The 14,321-nt window shown below is 46.5% G+C and overlaps 1 protein-coding gene across 1 annotated transcript in view; it reads right to left on the bottom strand.

Annotated features, from left to right (window-relative positions):
* Positions 1-13,272: 13,272 nt before the first annotated feature.
* Positions 13,273-14,321, bottom strand: part of ALOX5AP (arachidonate 5-lipoxygenase activating protein) — a 34,078-nt gene continuing 33,029 nt past the window's right edge. The window contains exon 5 of the mRNA XM_063957034.1: positions 13,273-13,578. Coding sequence (XP_063813104.1) covers positions 13,416-13,578 — 163 coding nt within the window. The 3' untranslated portion in view covers positions 13,273-13,415. The remainder of the gene's footprint in view (positions 13,579-14,321) is intronic.

Raw genomic sequence — 14,321 nt, 5'->3', positions numbered from 1 at the left:
GATGTTGCTTACATAAGGGTTATGTTACAGTTGGGATCAGTCGTTAGCTGATACTGTTTTGTTCATAATGTTAACAGGTTGCGTATATTCCAGGTTATACGGTGTGGGTGGTGTGGGCTGGTATGAATCTTGCCCTTAGATTAACAAAATTCCTTTCCTCGTACTGTCCGTCTCCTCTGGGCACAGTTTCTCTAACTGAGGTCTGGAGGAGGGGCATAGAGGGAGGAGCCAGTGCACACCCATTCTAAAGTTCTTTATAGTGCCCATGTCTCCTGCGGAGCCCGTCTATACCCCATGGTCCTTACGGAGTCCCCAGTATCCTCTACGGACTAGGAGAAAAAGATTTACCGGTAGGTTTAAAATCTTGTTTTTTTTCCAATTATATCCAAAAGCAGCAGTATAGAATGTTTCTATAGAACAACACTTGATAATTTTAGAACTATGGCCCTCATTCCGAGTTGTTCGCTGGCTAGCTGCTTTTAGCAGCAGTGCAAACGCTAAGTCACCACCCTCTGGGAGTGTATGTTAGCTTAGCAGAAGTGCGAACGAAAGTATCGCAGCTCTACTACTAAAAAAGATTGTGCAGTTTCAGAGTAGCTGCAGACCTACTCCTACCTTGCGATCACTTCAGACTATTTAGTTCCTGTTTTGACATCACAAACACGCCCTGCGTTCGGCCAGCCACGCCTACGTTTTTCCAGCCACTCCTGCGTTTTTATATGGCATGCCTGCATTTTTTCACACACTCCCCAAAAACGGTCAGTCACTATATACTTTTTATATACTGTTCTTGCCATATCTACCGATATATTGGCGTATTGCTGTGTGTGTACCAGCCGGCCGCCCGTACACATGCTGCGGCAGCCGGCGGTGATTGACAGCTGAACTGGGCGGGCGTGTGTACACGCCCGTCCAGTTCATGACGTCAGTCCCCGACGGATCGGGCAGTGTGTATGCACAGCACACTGCCCGATCCGTCCATAGATATATCTGCCGATCAATTGATCAGCAGATATATCTATCAGTGTGTACCCATCTTAAGAGTGCCTTGAGGTCTGAGGTTGGCCTGGCACATCTGCAGTAATCTAGTAGATGTATCTTAATTTATTTTAATAAAATATATAGGGGGTCATTCCGAGTTGTTCGCTCGCTAGCTGCTTTTAGCAGCATTGCACACGCTAAGCCGCCGCCTACTGGGAATGTATCTTAGGATAGCAGAATTGCTAACGAAAGCTTCGCTAATTTTCTCGTAACGATTACCCCGCAGTTTCTGAGTAGCTCCAGACTTACTCAGCCATTGCGACCAGCTCAGTCCTTTTCGTTCCTGGTTTGACGTCACAAACACACCCAGCGTTTGCCCAACCACTCCCCCGTTTCTCCAGCCACTCCTGCGTTTTGCAACTCGAACGCCTGCGTTTTTCCGCACGCTCCCATAAAACGGCCAGTTTCCGCCCAGAAACACCCACTTCCTGTCAATCACACTACGATCAGCACAGCGATGAAAAAGCTTTGTTATGCCGTGAGTAAAATACCTAACTTTTGTGTAAAATAACTAAGCGCATGCACTCTGCGAACCTTGCGCATGCGCAGTAAGCGACCAATCGCAGTATAGCGAAAATCGGCAACGAGCGAACAACTCGGAATGACCCCCATAGTCCACTAGCTGTTCTACCCGTTTTTCGCAAGGGAGTTTATGATTTTCAGGGTTATAAATATAAATGAGGGTTAAAAATGTGGTAAATCTATAGAGATGTAAGTTTGAGATGTCTTAATGTAAGTAAATATTAATCCATGGTAGTAAAAGGTGACAGGAACATTTTTGTAGTTTATTAAATTCTACACACTGGGGATGCAATCCAAATTTTGATCTGATTGTCCGTTTCGGCGTTATCGTTCACGCAACACAAGCCACGCATTGGTAATGAAGTCATTATGTCAACCATTTATTAAAATTCCAATTAGGTAGTTTTCCTTTTCCCACCTGAAGAATACCTATGTTAAATTTCAGCTTCCGAACATATCGGGAAGTAAAAGAATTAGTGGTGACTCAGTGAGTGAGGGCTTTCGCATTTATATATAGCGATATCGGTAGAAAACAGTACATATTGCACCGTGTGTAGACAGCTTGCGATGTAAATGCACACACCCGCGGCATCTGTATTGCAGTAAAAAACAGACTGTGCAGGCAGGACAATTTTGACTAGAAAGTTTACGATGAGCTATTTCTATTATAGTCAAAACCTGCCATAGCCAAAATCGGGCATAGCCAAAATCGCACCGTGTGTATAGTAAATATCAGTGGTTCTGGGCTCCAGGTAGCTCAAGGGAAATCGCACAGTCAAAATCGGCCATAGCCAGAATCGCACCGTATGTATGTTAAGGGTTTCCCAGTCCTCAGAACACCTGCATGTTTTTCAGGTCTTCTCACAGAATCACGAGTGAAATAATTTGGGCCACCTGTGGATCTTTGGAAATATATCTGCCAGTAAAGCTGCATACACACGGTGCGATTTTCTGTGCGATGTGGACTATATGAGCTTGCGATGCCGATGCGTGGTCCCAAGGGATCGGCATCGCAAGAAAATATAGTGTGTGCAGGCGGGGACGATACTGACTACCAGTGCCGTAACTAGACATTTTAGCGATGTGTGCAAGAAAAAGCATCGGCGCCCCCCAATATTTAAAAGAGGGCCAGTGTGCACCGTAGGCACGCAAAAAAATATAGGGGCATGGCTTCATGTATTACCAATTCAAATTACACAAAATATTACCAATTCAAATTACACAGCACAGTAGTCTCTATTATTCAAATTACGCTGCACAGTAGTCTCTATTATTCAAATTACGCCGCACAATAGCGCTACTTACACACATTACACCAGGAAGAGGCCCTTTTACACATTATGCTAGGTAGAGCCCATGTCACACATTACACCAGGTAGGGCCACCTTTTACACATTATAGCAGGTAGAGTCCCCCTTTTATACATTACAGCAGCAGAGTCCCCCTTTTTACACATTAGAGCAGCAGAGTCCCCCTTTTTACACATTACAGCAGCAAATCCCCATTCTTACACATTATAGCAGGCAGAGTCCCATTTTTACACATTATGGCAGCAGTCCCTCTTTTTATACATTACGGCAGCAGAGTCCCCTTTTTACACATTACGGCAGCAGATTCCCCTTTTTTGCACATTACAGCAGCAGAGCCCCCCTTTTTACACATTACGACAGGCAGAGCCCCCCTTTTTACACATTACGACAGGCAGAGTCCCCTTTTTACACATTATGTCAGCAGTCCCCCTTTTTACACATTATGGCGACAGTCCCCCTTTTTACACATTACGGCGGAAGAGTCCCTTTATTACACATTACAGCAGCAGAGTCCCCTTATTACACATTATGGCAGCAGAGTCCCCTTTTTAAACATTATGGTGGCAGTCTCCTTATTACACATTAGAGCAGCAGAGTCCCCTTATTACAAATTACAGCAGCAGAGTCCCCTTATTACACATTATGGCAGCAGAGTCCCCTTTTTAAACATTATGGTGGCAGTCTCCTTATTACACATTACAGCAGCAGAGTCCCCTTATTACAAATTACAGCGGCAGAGTCCCCTTATTGGGGGTAATTCCAAGTTGATCGCAGCAGGAATTTTTTTAGCAGTTGGGCAAAACCATGTGCACTGCAGGGGAGGCAGATATAACATGTGCAGAGAGAGTTAGATTTGGGTGTGGTGTGTTCAATCTGCAATCTAAATTGCAGTGTAAAAATAAAGCAGCCAGTATTTACCCTGCACAGAAACAATATAACCCACCCAAATCTAACTCTCTCTGCACGTGTTATATCTGCCTCCCCTGCAGAGCACATGGTTTTGCCCAACTGCTAAACAAAATTCCTGCTGCGATCAACTTGGAATTACCCCAATTACTCATTACAGCAGCAGAGTCCCCCATTTTACACATTACTGCAACATTGTCCTCCTTTTTACACAATATGGCAGCATAGTATGGGGGGGGACCAACATATATAGACCAACAGAGGTGGCACTTTTAGGGACATAGAAATCACGAGAGACAGCAGACACAGCAGTCAGAGCCCACCCCCGACCCCCAATCCGCCTGTTTTTGCGGGGAGTTGTAGCTCGCTCCCTTCCGGGGATCATACACCACGATCTCTCATCCCCGGCGGCTGCTGCAGGTCGAGGAGGAGCCAGGGGTGGAGAGGGGCGGGGAGGAGATGACCCCCCCCCCCCCCCTGCTCTTCTCATGCAGAAAAACCTCCGTTATGCTGGCCTCGGCCGTCCGACATACACTGGATTCCATCACCAGCATCTAGAGAGCTAGGGAAGCAGAAGCTGGCAGGTGCAGCAGTGCTCCCTTGCAGCAGCGGTGGCCGGCGGGAGTAAGTGTGTGCCATAGCGGCCGTGCGGTTGTGCTGCCAGATGGTGCGCTCTCAGTGCATTTGCGCTGTGGGCAAGGCACCATCGGCACACACCTAGTTACAGCCCTGCTGACTGCATGCCTCCGGGCACAATATAATCCGTATCGGCTAAAAGCCTGCATCACACCGGGTGTATGCAGCTCTATGAATACCTGTGCTCCAGCTAGGTGATCTGGAAAATATGCAGGTGGACAGGATGTGGGAAATGTAATGTAATGGCGATATTTGGCATCCTGAGTTTTAAATAGGCTTACCACATACCTCCCAACAGCTGCTGCTGCTAAAGCGGGACCCCCTTGCGCAGCAAAAAAGTGGGTGTGGTCATTTGAAAAGTAGGCATGGTTTTGCGGGAGCCACACTCGCGAGACACGCCCCCATTTTTATTATTTAGGGGGCATGCCCAGCGCTCTATGATAGGCTGACCATATTATCTCTTTAACCTGGGACACTCATGAATTACACAGGTTCTGTGGCTGCTAAGGTGAAATGTAGACTTATAGTCAGCCAGCCACAGAACCTGTGTAATTCATGAGTGTCCCTTATTAAAGGGCTAGTATGGTCAGTCTATCTATGAGCTACGGGCAGGCCCCCAGGACCTCTGTCTCCCATGAATAGATGCTGTGCGCATGCACACAGCGTCTATTCGCTGCCGCAGAGAAGCGAGAAACAGGCGCCTCCCAACTGCCCCCCCCCCCCCCCCCCCCACACACACACACAGTTGGGAGACATGTTACCATACTATCCCTTTAAACTCAAGACACGCATGAATTGCACGGGTTCTGTGGCTGGCTGACTTCAAGCCTACATTTCACCTGGTTTTAATCAGCCACAAATCTGTGTAATGCGTGAGTGCCCTGGTTTAAAGGGATAATATGGTAAGCGGCAGCCTAGTTTTAAACAACCAGTTATGTTTCTATCTTTTGGAAAATATTTGCATGACAAATTAGGATGAAGGAACAGAACAAAAGCCACAGATAAATAACAGGAAGAAACCTTTTAATTAGATAGAATTATGATTATGACAAATACATACCTCCCAACATGACCCTCTTCAGGAGGGACAGAATGCTCTGCTTCTGGACTTCCCTCTTAATTTATAATTGCCATCACCTGTGCTGAAACACCTTTCTTTATACATTTACCTGTTCAAAACAGGTGCTGGCAATCATAAATTAAGAAATAGTCCAGAAGCAGAGCATTCTGTCCCTCCTGGAGAGGGCCATGTTGGGAGGTATGCAAATAGTGCCCAATATCTGCCATGCAGTACCTTTAAATCACTTCCTGAAACTATTCCTCACACTTTCATTATGATTTGCATTCTCACCAGCTGTCTATAGAAGGGTTGTTATCACAATGGCCAGCTGTGAGGAAGTGAGGCCAGCCAGGACCTCTTATCTGTATGGAACATACAAACTGTGAGTAAGCTGACTGTGAGCGCTGACATTCTGCCTCACTCATTTTAAAGTGTAAAGAATGGGTGTAGTATTGTATGCTGGCGGTCGGACTCCCGGCGACCAGCATACCAGCGCCGGAATCCTGACCGCCGGCATACCAACAGCTGGGCGAGAGCAAATGAGCCCCTTGCGGGCTCGCTGCGCTCCCCACGCTGCGGGCACGGTGGCGTACTGCGCGCGCCACGCTATCTATTCTCCCTCCAGGGGGGTCGTGGACCTCCAAGAGGGAGAAAATCTGTCGGTATGCCGGCGGTCGAGATTCCGGCGCCGGTATGGTGGTCGCCAGGAGCCCGGCCGCCGGCAACCAGAAGACCACCCGCAGGGGTTCTGTAGGATATGTCGACATCAGACGTGGACATTCAGTATGCTGGCACCATAATGTCAACATGTTCAGAATATCGATAGTAGAGATGAGCGGGTTCGGTTCTCAGAGAAACCCGAACGAGGCAAAACGTCATCATCCCGCTGTCGGATTCTCGCGGGATTTGGATTCCATATAAGGACCCGCGCGTCGTGGCCATTTTCACTCCAGTCTCGGAGAGTGTAGTGAGAGGACGTGTCTCCGTCCTCAGTGTCTGTGTGGGCGGGAAAGTGGGGTGGCGAGTCTAGTGCTGTGTTGTGCTGCTCAGTCCAGTCCAGTGTAGTCAGTGTCTTATGCTGCATCAGTCCAGCCAGTCACAGTGTTGGTGTCCTCTGCTGCTATATGGCCCCAGTGCTGCTGGCTGCTGTATAAGTCCCTTGCAGTTCTGCTGTGTTGTCTTGCATCAGACCAGGGGTAGTGTCTTGTGCAGCATCAGTCCAGTGGCCAGTCACAGTGGTGGTGTCCTCTGCTGCCATATATCCAGTGTTACTGCCGTGTAATTCCCGTGATACTGGCGTATAATTCCTGTGCTACTGCCATATAATTCTCGGAATACTGGCATATAATTCCTGTGACATTGCCGTATAATTCTCGGAATACTGGCGTATAATTCCTATGATATTGCCATATAATTCCAGTGATATTGCCGTATAATTCCCGTGATACTGGCGTATAATTCTCATGATATTGCCGTATAATTCTTGGAATACTGGCGTATAATTCCCGTGATACTGGTGTATAATTCCTGCGATATTGCAATATAAGTCTCGGAATACTGGCGTATAATTCCCGTGATACTGGCATATAATTCCTGTGATATTGCCGTATAATTCCCTTGATACTGCCGTATAATTCCAGTTATCCTGCCGTATAATTCCATATAAATCCATATAATTCCGAATGAACCCAGTCCAGTGGTGCTGCCATATAAGTTCAGTGGTGCTGTCCTGTGCTGTATATTATTTACTCCAAATAAAGGGTTTATTACTATTTAATCCAAATAATTTTTACAGGGTTTGCCCTGTGAGGTGTAGAGGTATGCTCTCTTGTGCCGCATATTGGCCCTCATTCCGAGTTGATCGGTCGCAAGGCGAATTTAGCAGAGTTACACACGCTAAGCCGCCGCCTACTGGGAGTGAATCTTAGCTTCTTAAAATTGCGACCGATGTATTCGCAATATTGCGATTACTAACTACTTAGCAGTTTCAGAGTAGCTTCAGACTTACTCTGCCTGTGCGATCAGTTCAGTGCTTGTCGTTCCTGGTTGACGTCACAAACACACCCAGCGTTCGCCCAGGCACTCCCACCGTTTCTCCGGCCACTCCTGCGTTTTTTCCGGAAACGGTAGCGTTTTCAGCCACACGCCCCTGAAACGCCGTGTTTCCGCCCAGTAACACCCATTTCCTGTCAATCACATTACGATCGCCGGAGCGATGAAAAAGCCGTGAGTAAAATTACTTTCAACATAGCAAAGTTACTTGGCGCAGTCGCAGTGCGAACATTGCGCATGCGTACTAAGCGGATTTTCATTGCGATGCGATGAAAAATACCGAGCGAACAACTCGGAATGAGGGCCAATGTGTTATATAACTCCACAAAAATAATGGAGAACAAACATTTGTAGGATAAAATAGGGAAAGATCAAGAACCACTTCCTCCTAGTGCTGAAGCTGCTGCCACTAGCCATGACAAAGACGATGAAATGCCATCAACGTCGTCTGCCAAGGCCGATGCCCATTGTGATAGTAGAGGGCATGTAAAATCCAAAAAGCCAAAGTTCAGTCAAAAAAACCCCCAAAAAACATTTAAATGGTCTGAGAAGCATAAGCTTGCCAATATGCCATTTACGACATGGAGTGACAAGGAATGGCTGAGACCCTAGCCTATGTTCATGACTAGTGGTTCAGCTTCACATGACGATGGAAGCCTTCATAACTGAGGCCTTGACACTTATGTTGGTGTTAGACGTGCGTCCGGTATCTGCCATTAGTGCAGTGGGATTTAGACAATTGATGGAGGTATTGTGTACCAAATTCCTTCTAGATTCCACTTTACTAGGCAGGCGATACCGAGAATTTGCCATTTAATTCCAGTGATTTGGCCGTATAATTATTAATTACAGTGATTTTGCCAATTAATTCCAGTGATTTGGACATATACTTATTGTGTGTCTGATGCTGGGCGTGGCTAGGAGCTCTCATTGGGTTAGCAGCAGGTTACACCCAGTCCACAGCTGATTGGGCGAGAAACACCCCCCCACACAGGTTACATCCAATGGGAGGCTCTGCCCTTTGGCTGCTGTGTGTTCCCAGAGCAGTATTAACAATGGAGCTGATGGAGCTGCAGCTCCAGGTCCACACCCCAAAATAGGCCCACTGCATCTGCAGCAACATACACCTCCAACAATTTACACATAAAAATCGCTACAAAATCTCCCCTTTTCCTATACTTTCAATGGAAGTGTGGTGAGACAGAAATCGGAACAGACCATAAAATAAAGGTACTGTACCTGCCAAAAAGGTACAGCTGGAGGGTATGCCACTGTATCTGCAGCAAATCTCTGCGCTGTGGATGGGGGGAGGGGGGGGGACTTACTGCAGCATCTTATGTCCTGCTGCCAGTCTGCCTGCCCCCTCCGGCATCAACAATCCCCATTCCCTAGCCACGGCGCAGGTGGAATAAAAGCTGCTGCGGCCACCGCCATAGATGTGTATCAAAGCGGCTCAGCGGAAGCCTTTCATAGCCCTATCTGCACCGCATACTCTCTGAGCCCCGGAGCCTCCTCTGCACGTGATGTCACAGAAGTGCCTCCCCGCCACAGCCGTGCCAAGAGGCCCTGACTCCGCAACACAACACCTGGGCTGCCGGCCTGGAAGCCCCGAGATGGCTAATGTAACGGATAGAGTGGGTGATATCGCGGAGGGTAATGTCTGGACGCTGAATCAATGTAAAAGGTGACAGTGCTGTGCAGTGCAGTGCAGTGCAGTGGGTGTGCAGTGTCACTGACACTGCACAGCACTCTCACCTTTTACATTGATTCAGTGAGTCATTCAGTTCTGCCAGCCAGTCACTATTGTTAGCGCTGGTGTCCCAACACGCCGCATTACAGAGAAGTAGACGCACTAAATAAACTACAGCTCTCAGCAGCCCTTAGCGCCGAAGCATTCCGGCCCTTAGGGCTGCTGCGAGCTGTAGTTTATTGAGTGCATCTTCTTCCCTGTAATGCGGCGCGTTGGGACACCGGCGCTAACAATAGTGACTGGCTGCCAGGAGGAGAAGCATTAGCCGCCCCTCCCCACTCGCATTACCTCCGGGCCCCATCTGCAGCACCCCCACACCCCTACCTCCACCACCCGTGGTGGCTCCAAACCCCCTCCCCCACCCGCAGCACCCCCGCCCCTCCCCCACCCGCGGCACCCCTGCACCCGCCACTTTCCCAACCACAGCACCTACTAGGTGATTCATCAGGCCCAGCGTGTGCTGTTCACGCCGTTGCAAGGGGCTTCGACCCCTTAACCATCGCACGCCCTTTGTTCGTGCAATATTTAACCACTCACACAATTATGATTGGAGGTAATACTCCATGTAATAAAAATATTGCACGCCACAAGGGTGCGCAAGGGTTAAGGGGTTGTATCCCCTTACGACGGTGTGAAAAACGCCCGTAGGGCGCGATGAATCACCTAGTTTACTAAAATTTTTAATGACTATTAACTTGGCTGGTGTTTGATACTTATTGACATTTGACAAGCCAGGAGTGCAACACGCTGTGTTTATAGATATAGATGTATGTATGTATGTATGTATGTGTGTGTATATATGTGTACATTTTATCTATATCTGCTATTTTTTTTAAAGCCACCCTCTGCTTTAAAAAGGGGTGGTCAAGGGGGGTTGCGGAGGGCCCCAGAAAGGGCCCCAGAGATATTGGCCTCAAGATTTCTGTTGCCGGCCATGATCCTAACCAAGACCCCTAAACCATACTTGCCTACTCTCCCGGAAGTTCTGGGAGGCTCCCGATTTCTGGGGTAGCCCCCCGCAGCCCAGGCAGATCTCCCGCATCCTGCTGCTCCACACCAATTATGTAATACTGTATACTGGATTTAAGTCTCAGTATATGTCACTGACAGCTGCACAGTATCACTTGTGTTATCCTTTGTAAAGCATGTAAATCTCAGTATATGTCTCGGACAACTGTACCATGGCACATCTATAATACTGTATACTGGATGTGATTCTCTATATACAGTATTGCAGAAGTGCTCCCTATATTTTATTGTGTTAACTTGTCTTTTATGGTTGTAACGGTAATGCTCTCTGCATTATGTGATGGCCACTACAATGCTCTCTGTATTATCTGGCCATCATTGCGATATTCTCTGTATTATCTGGCTGTAACTGTGATGCTCTGTATATTATTTAGAGGTCACTGAGATATTCCCTGTATTATATGGAGGTCACTTATGCTCTCTGCTTTATATGGTGGTCAATATAATCTTATCTGCATTATATGGTAGTCACTATAATATTTTCTACTTTATATAGCAGTCACTGCAATACTCTCCACAGGCCCGGCGATAGGAGGGACAGAGGGGACACCCGTTCAGGGCCCCAAGGATAAGGGGCACAAAAAAACTGGACCACACCTCCTAATCATTTTTTTAAGTAAGAAAATAATTAACAGGGCCCCAAACCCCTCCCGCCTCCTTTTACCCTGTCACTTGGTCCAGTCCATGTGGTCCTTGCTGTATTGCCGTCATTCCGCTTGTCGCTGCGCTGCTGCTTCCCTGTCTGTCCCTGACACCATCACCGAAGAGCCAGGCAGCCCAGCAGCAAAACCGCCCACCGGGCTCACTGACAGCCTGACTCAAAGGCGCCACACAGAGGCCGCCCACAGCCCCACTGCTGTCCAACTACGCTCCCTACAGACAAGAGACACCTTGGCTGTGTTGAGCCCCTTTACATACAGTCCATATATATATATAGGGGGATTGCAGGGGCTCCAGTGATATCGGTGTACTGGGCACCAAGATGTTGCCGGCCCTGTGACTGAAAACATGTTGACAGAAACTCTTTTTGCAGACGAGGGTCTTGAGTAAAGTCCACTGCATGAGGCAGTGGACCATCCCACCGTTAGCATGACATCTTGAAGACGTCAGGAAGGAAATATGAGCACGCCGGAGATGAGTGCCCAAAATTGGGGGGGCCTTATGGGTGGGGGGCGCGGCCTCATGGGAAGTTCTGCGATCACAAGTCACGCCCCCGTTTCATCACTATGAGGGCATGAACAGCGCTTTGTGAGCTGGTGGCCATATACCCTGTCCCTCTCTGCTGGTGAATAGACACTGTGCATATGCCAAGCAGAGAAGCGTGAGAGAGGGGGCCTCCCAACTGACATCCACCCCACCCATCACGGGACACTGCGATCCACGGGTGGGACAGTCCGTGAAAAACGGAACTACAGGACTGTCCCGCGAAATTCAGGACAATTGGGAGGTATACGTCAGTCCTGCTTACAGTTGAATAACAGTACAATATTCTGTGACATGTCTCTGCTTCCAAACTGCAAATTATCAGACTAACCTGAGTAAAGTAGCTTCAAAGAAGGTAGGACAGGGAAGCCACTAGTAGCAATCTATTACTGTCGTAAATGTTCGTATAAGGCCTAGGGGTTTACTGCAGATATGGGACCTGAGTAACAGCTATAGGCTGCCCCTAAATTCTGCCTGGAAAATGCAAACAGGGCACCAGGTCAGAGATCAGTATTCACAGAGATCAGAGAGACTCGCTCCAACCACAGAAGGTCGCCAAAACAAGGGGCCAGTGTCACATGGGCCTAGATGACTGGAGCCCATAATGGAGAAAGCAGGCCATCCCATTGTTAGTCTGGCTTACAGTTGTTGCTGCTAAACTTTGTAGTAGCATATATTAGTTGTGTAAACGTTCGTATATGTGTCATGGTGGTGGCACTCTGGAAATAATTTTGACCATAAATGATTGAACGTACAGTATAAGTCGTTGCCTGGCCCTGCATTAAATCAGGAGTGTTATTTACAAGCATAGGTGCAATAAGGTGTAAGTGCTTTTATCTGTAGTTTCCAGATAGAAGTTTCTGTCTTTTGTAATACATAAACAAAAATAATAATAATTATTATAATTATAAATATTATTATTATTATTATTATTATTTTCTCAAGGCCTTGCTGAAGTTTTCTAAGGTTGCATCTTTATTCCCCAGATTTTTTTTTTTTTTACCTGAAGCCCATCATCTGGCGGTACCTAAGATGCCAACAAGGTTTTCGGGTTTATAATAAAGATATTTTTTACATAAACCCTTTCTGTATGGTACAAATAAGTTCTCTTGACATGAGGACTTGCTTGCATTTAAATCTTTTGTTAAGGGCTCATTTACATGTTTAGGCTTTTTTGCAGTTTCATATGTTAATAACCGCATGAAAAGCACATAAAAAAAGATACGGGGGGACAACTCCAGATAAGTCCCCATGCTTGCAGGCCTCCCTGTGGTATTTAATATTTGTGGGTAACCCCCAAAATGGCGGTTATCCCACAAATTTTTTTTTCCATAAATATGACTTAAAGAGTGATGTGACGACCATACAGAAAATCCCAAATATGGAGTCTTGAGGAGAGATGTGAACAGGTGACCAACCTTATGTGGTGTCCTTTAGAGGCTAATACAACTATGTGGGTGATTCAATTGTTTGTGCTTCCACCTGCTGGGCATCTATACAAATGGGCGCCCAAACGGAGTAACAATTGAACTGTCCAGCAGGGGGAGAGCTGCAGACAATTGAATCACCCCCTATGTGACATACAGGATAGTGGTCATCATTTTTGGTCTATATTATTGGATTACCAGCATAGGTTTGGCTTTTAACCTATAACTGAGTTGTTCCTATTTAGTCATGTCAAGTACGCTGTTTATCAAACTTTTTAATAACCCCTAAATGTCTGTAAAATATAGTAATAAAGAATAAACACTAACAAGACCTGCAACAGTCAAAGTTTTATTTAATTATGTAAAAGAAATAACACATAAAATGTATTTAACATGAGCAACGTTATAAGATGTCCGTAACACAGAATCGAGACACAGATTACATTTTTAATGTTGCGGTATTATAGCTGACATTCCCTTTACGGTATGAGCAGTAACGGAGTGAATGTGCCACTGACTGTCTTTATATACTGCCCCATATCACTTCCAAATAGGACCACAATGTAATGGTTCAGAATCCCAGCCAGACTCATGGCAAACAGGAAAAATATAATCCGCTTTCCAAAAACGTAGCCTGGAGTGCTGAAACAAAATAATGATTGGGGGGGGGAAAACAGTTAAAATAACGGTATAGCGCAGGAGACTAAATACATTTTTAATTCATTTGTTTTGCATTTTATCGAGACATTTTCATCAAATTAGGTTTTAATATTGAAATTATTTGAAACGCTCAACATCAAATGGATGAAAGGACAATCCACAAAGTTTTTTATTTTTAAATCAGCAAAGAAGGGTGTACTAATTTAGTCATGGCATATTAACTACCCATATAGAAAGGGGTTGTCCGCTTTTGATCAAATGTTTGTCAGTTTAATATGAACATCCCAACCCCACCTCTTCATATAGTAATTTATGGTCAGTTCCCCCTGAGAAATTCCCATTGCACGTAGCCAACCTTGTCCAAGTCACTTGGCAGCTAGAGGGGTGTACGACTTGCACAACCGTTTTATTATTCTTGTTCTGGCTGGTGCTGATAGTTATACGTGCTTTATTTGCCACCTTATCAATAATTAAAGCTGTGACCTTACACCATGGCGTCTGTGTCTTTATTTAGGTGTTAGGGTGTTTGAATAATCTGTGGTGGACAGGGCTGGACTGGCCCAAAGGGTGACAGGGTAAAACCTGGTGGGCCCCATTGCCTGAGGGCCCTCCTCCATTATGGGTCAGGTACCAGATCATGCATACAAGTAGGACTCTGTTACTCTATTAGTGGGCCATTCACTTGGTGAAGCCGGACCACTGACTAGTGGCTGATATTGGACCCT

The sequence above is a fragment of the Pseudophryne corroboree genome, chromosome 2 (genome assembly GCF_028390025.1).
Source record: "Pseudophryne corroboree isolate aPseCor3 chromosome 2, aPseCor3.hap2, whole genome shotgun sequence".
Lineage (NCBI taxonomy): Eukaryota > Metazoa > Chordata > Amphibia > Anura > Myobatrachidae > Pseudophryne > Pseudophryne corroboree.
The sequence above is the reverse complement of the archived record's forward strand: the minus strand, read 5'-3'. Positions and strand labels throughout refer to the sequence as shown.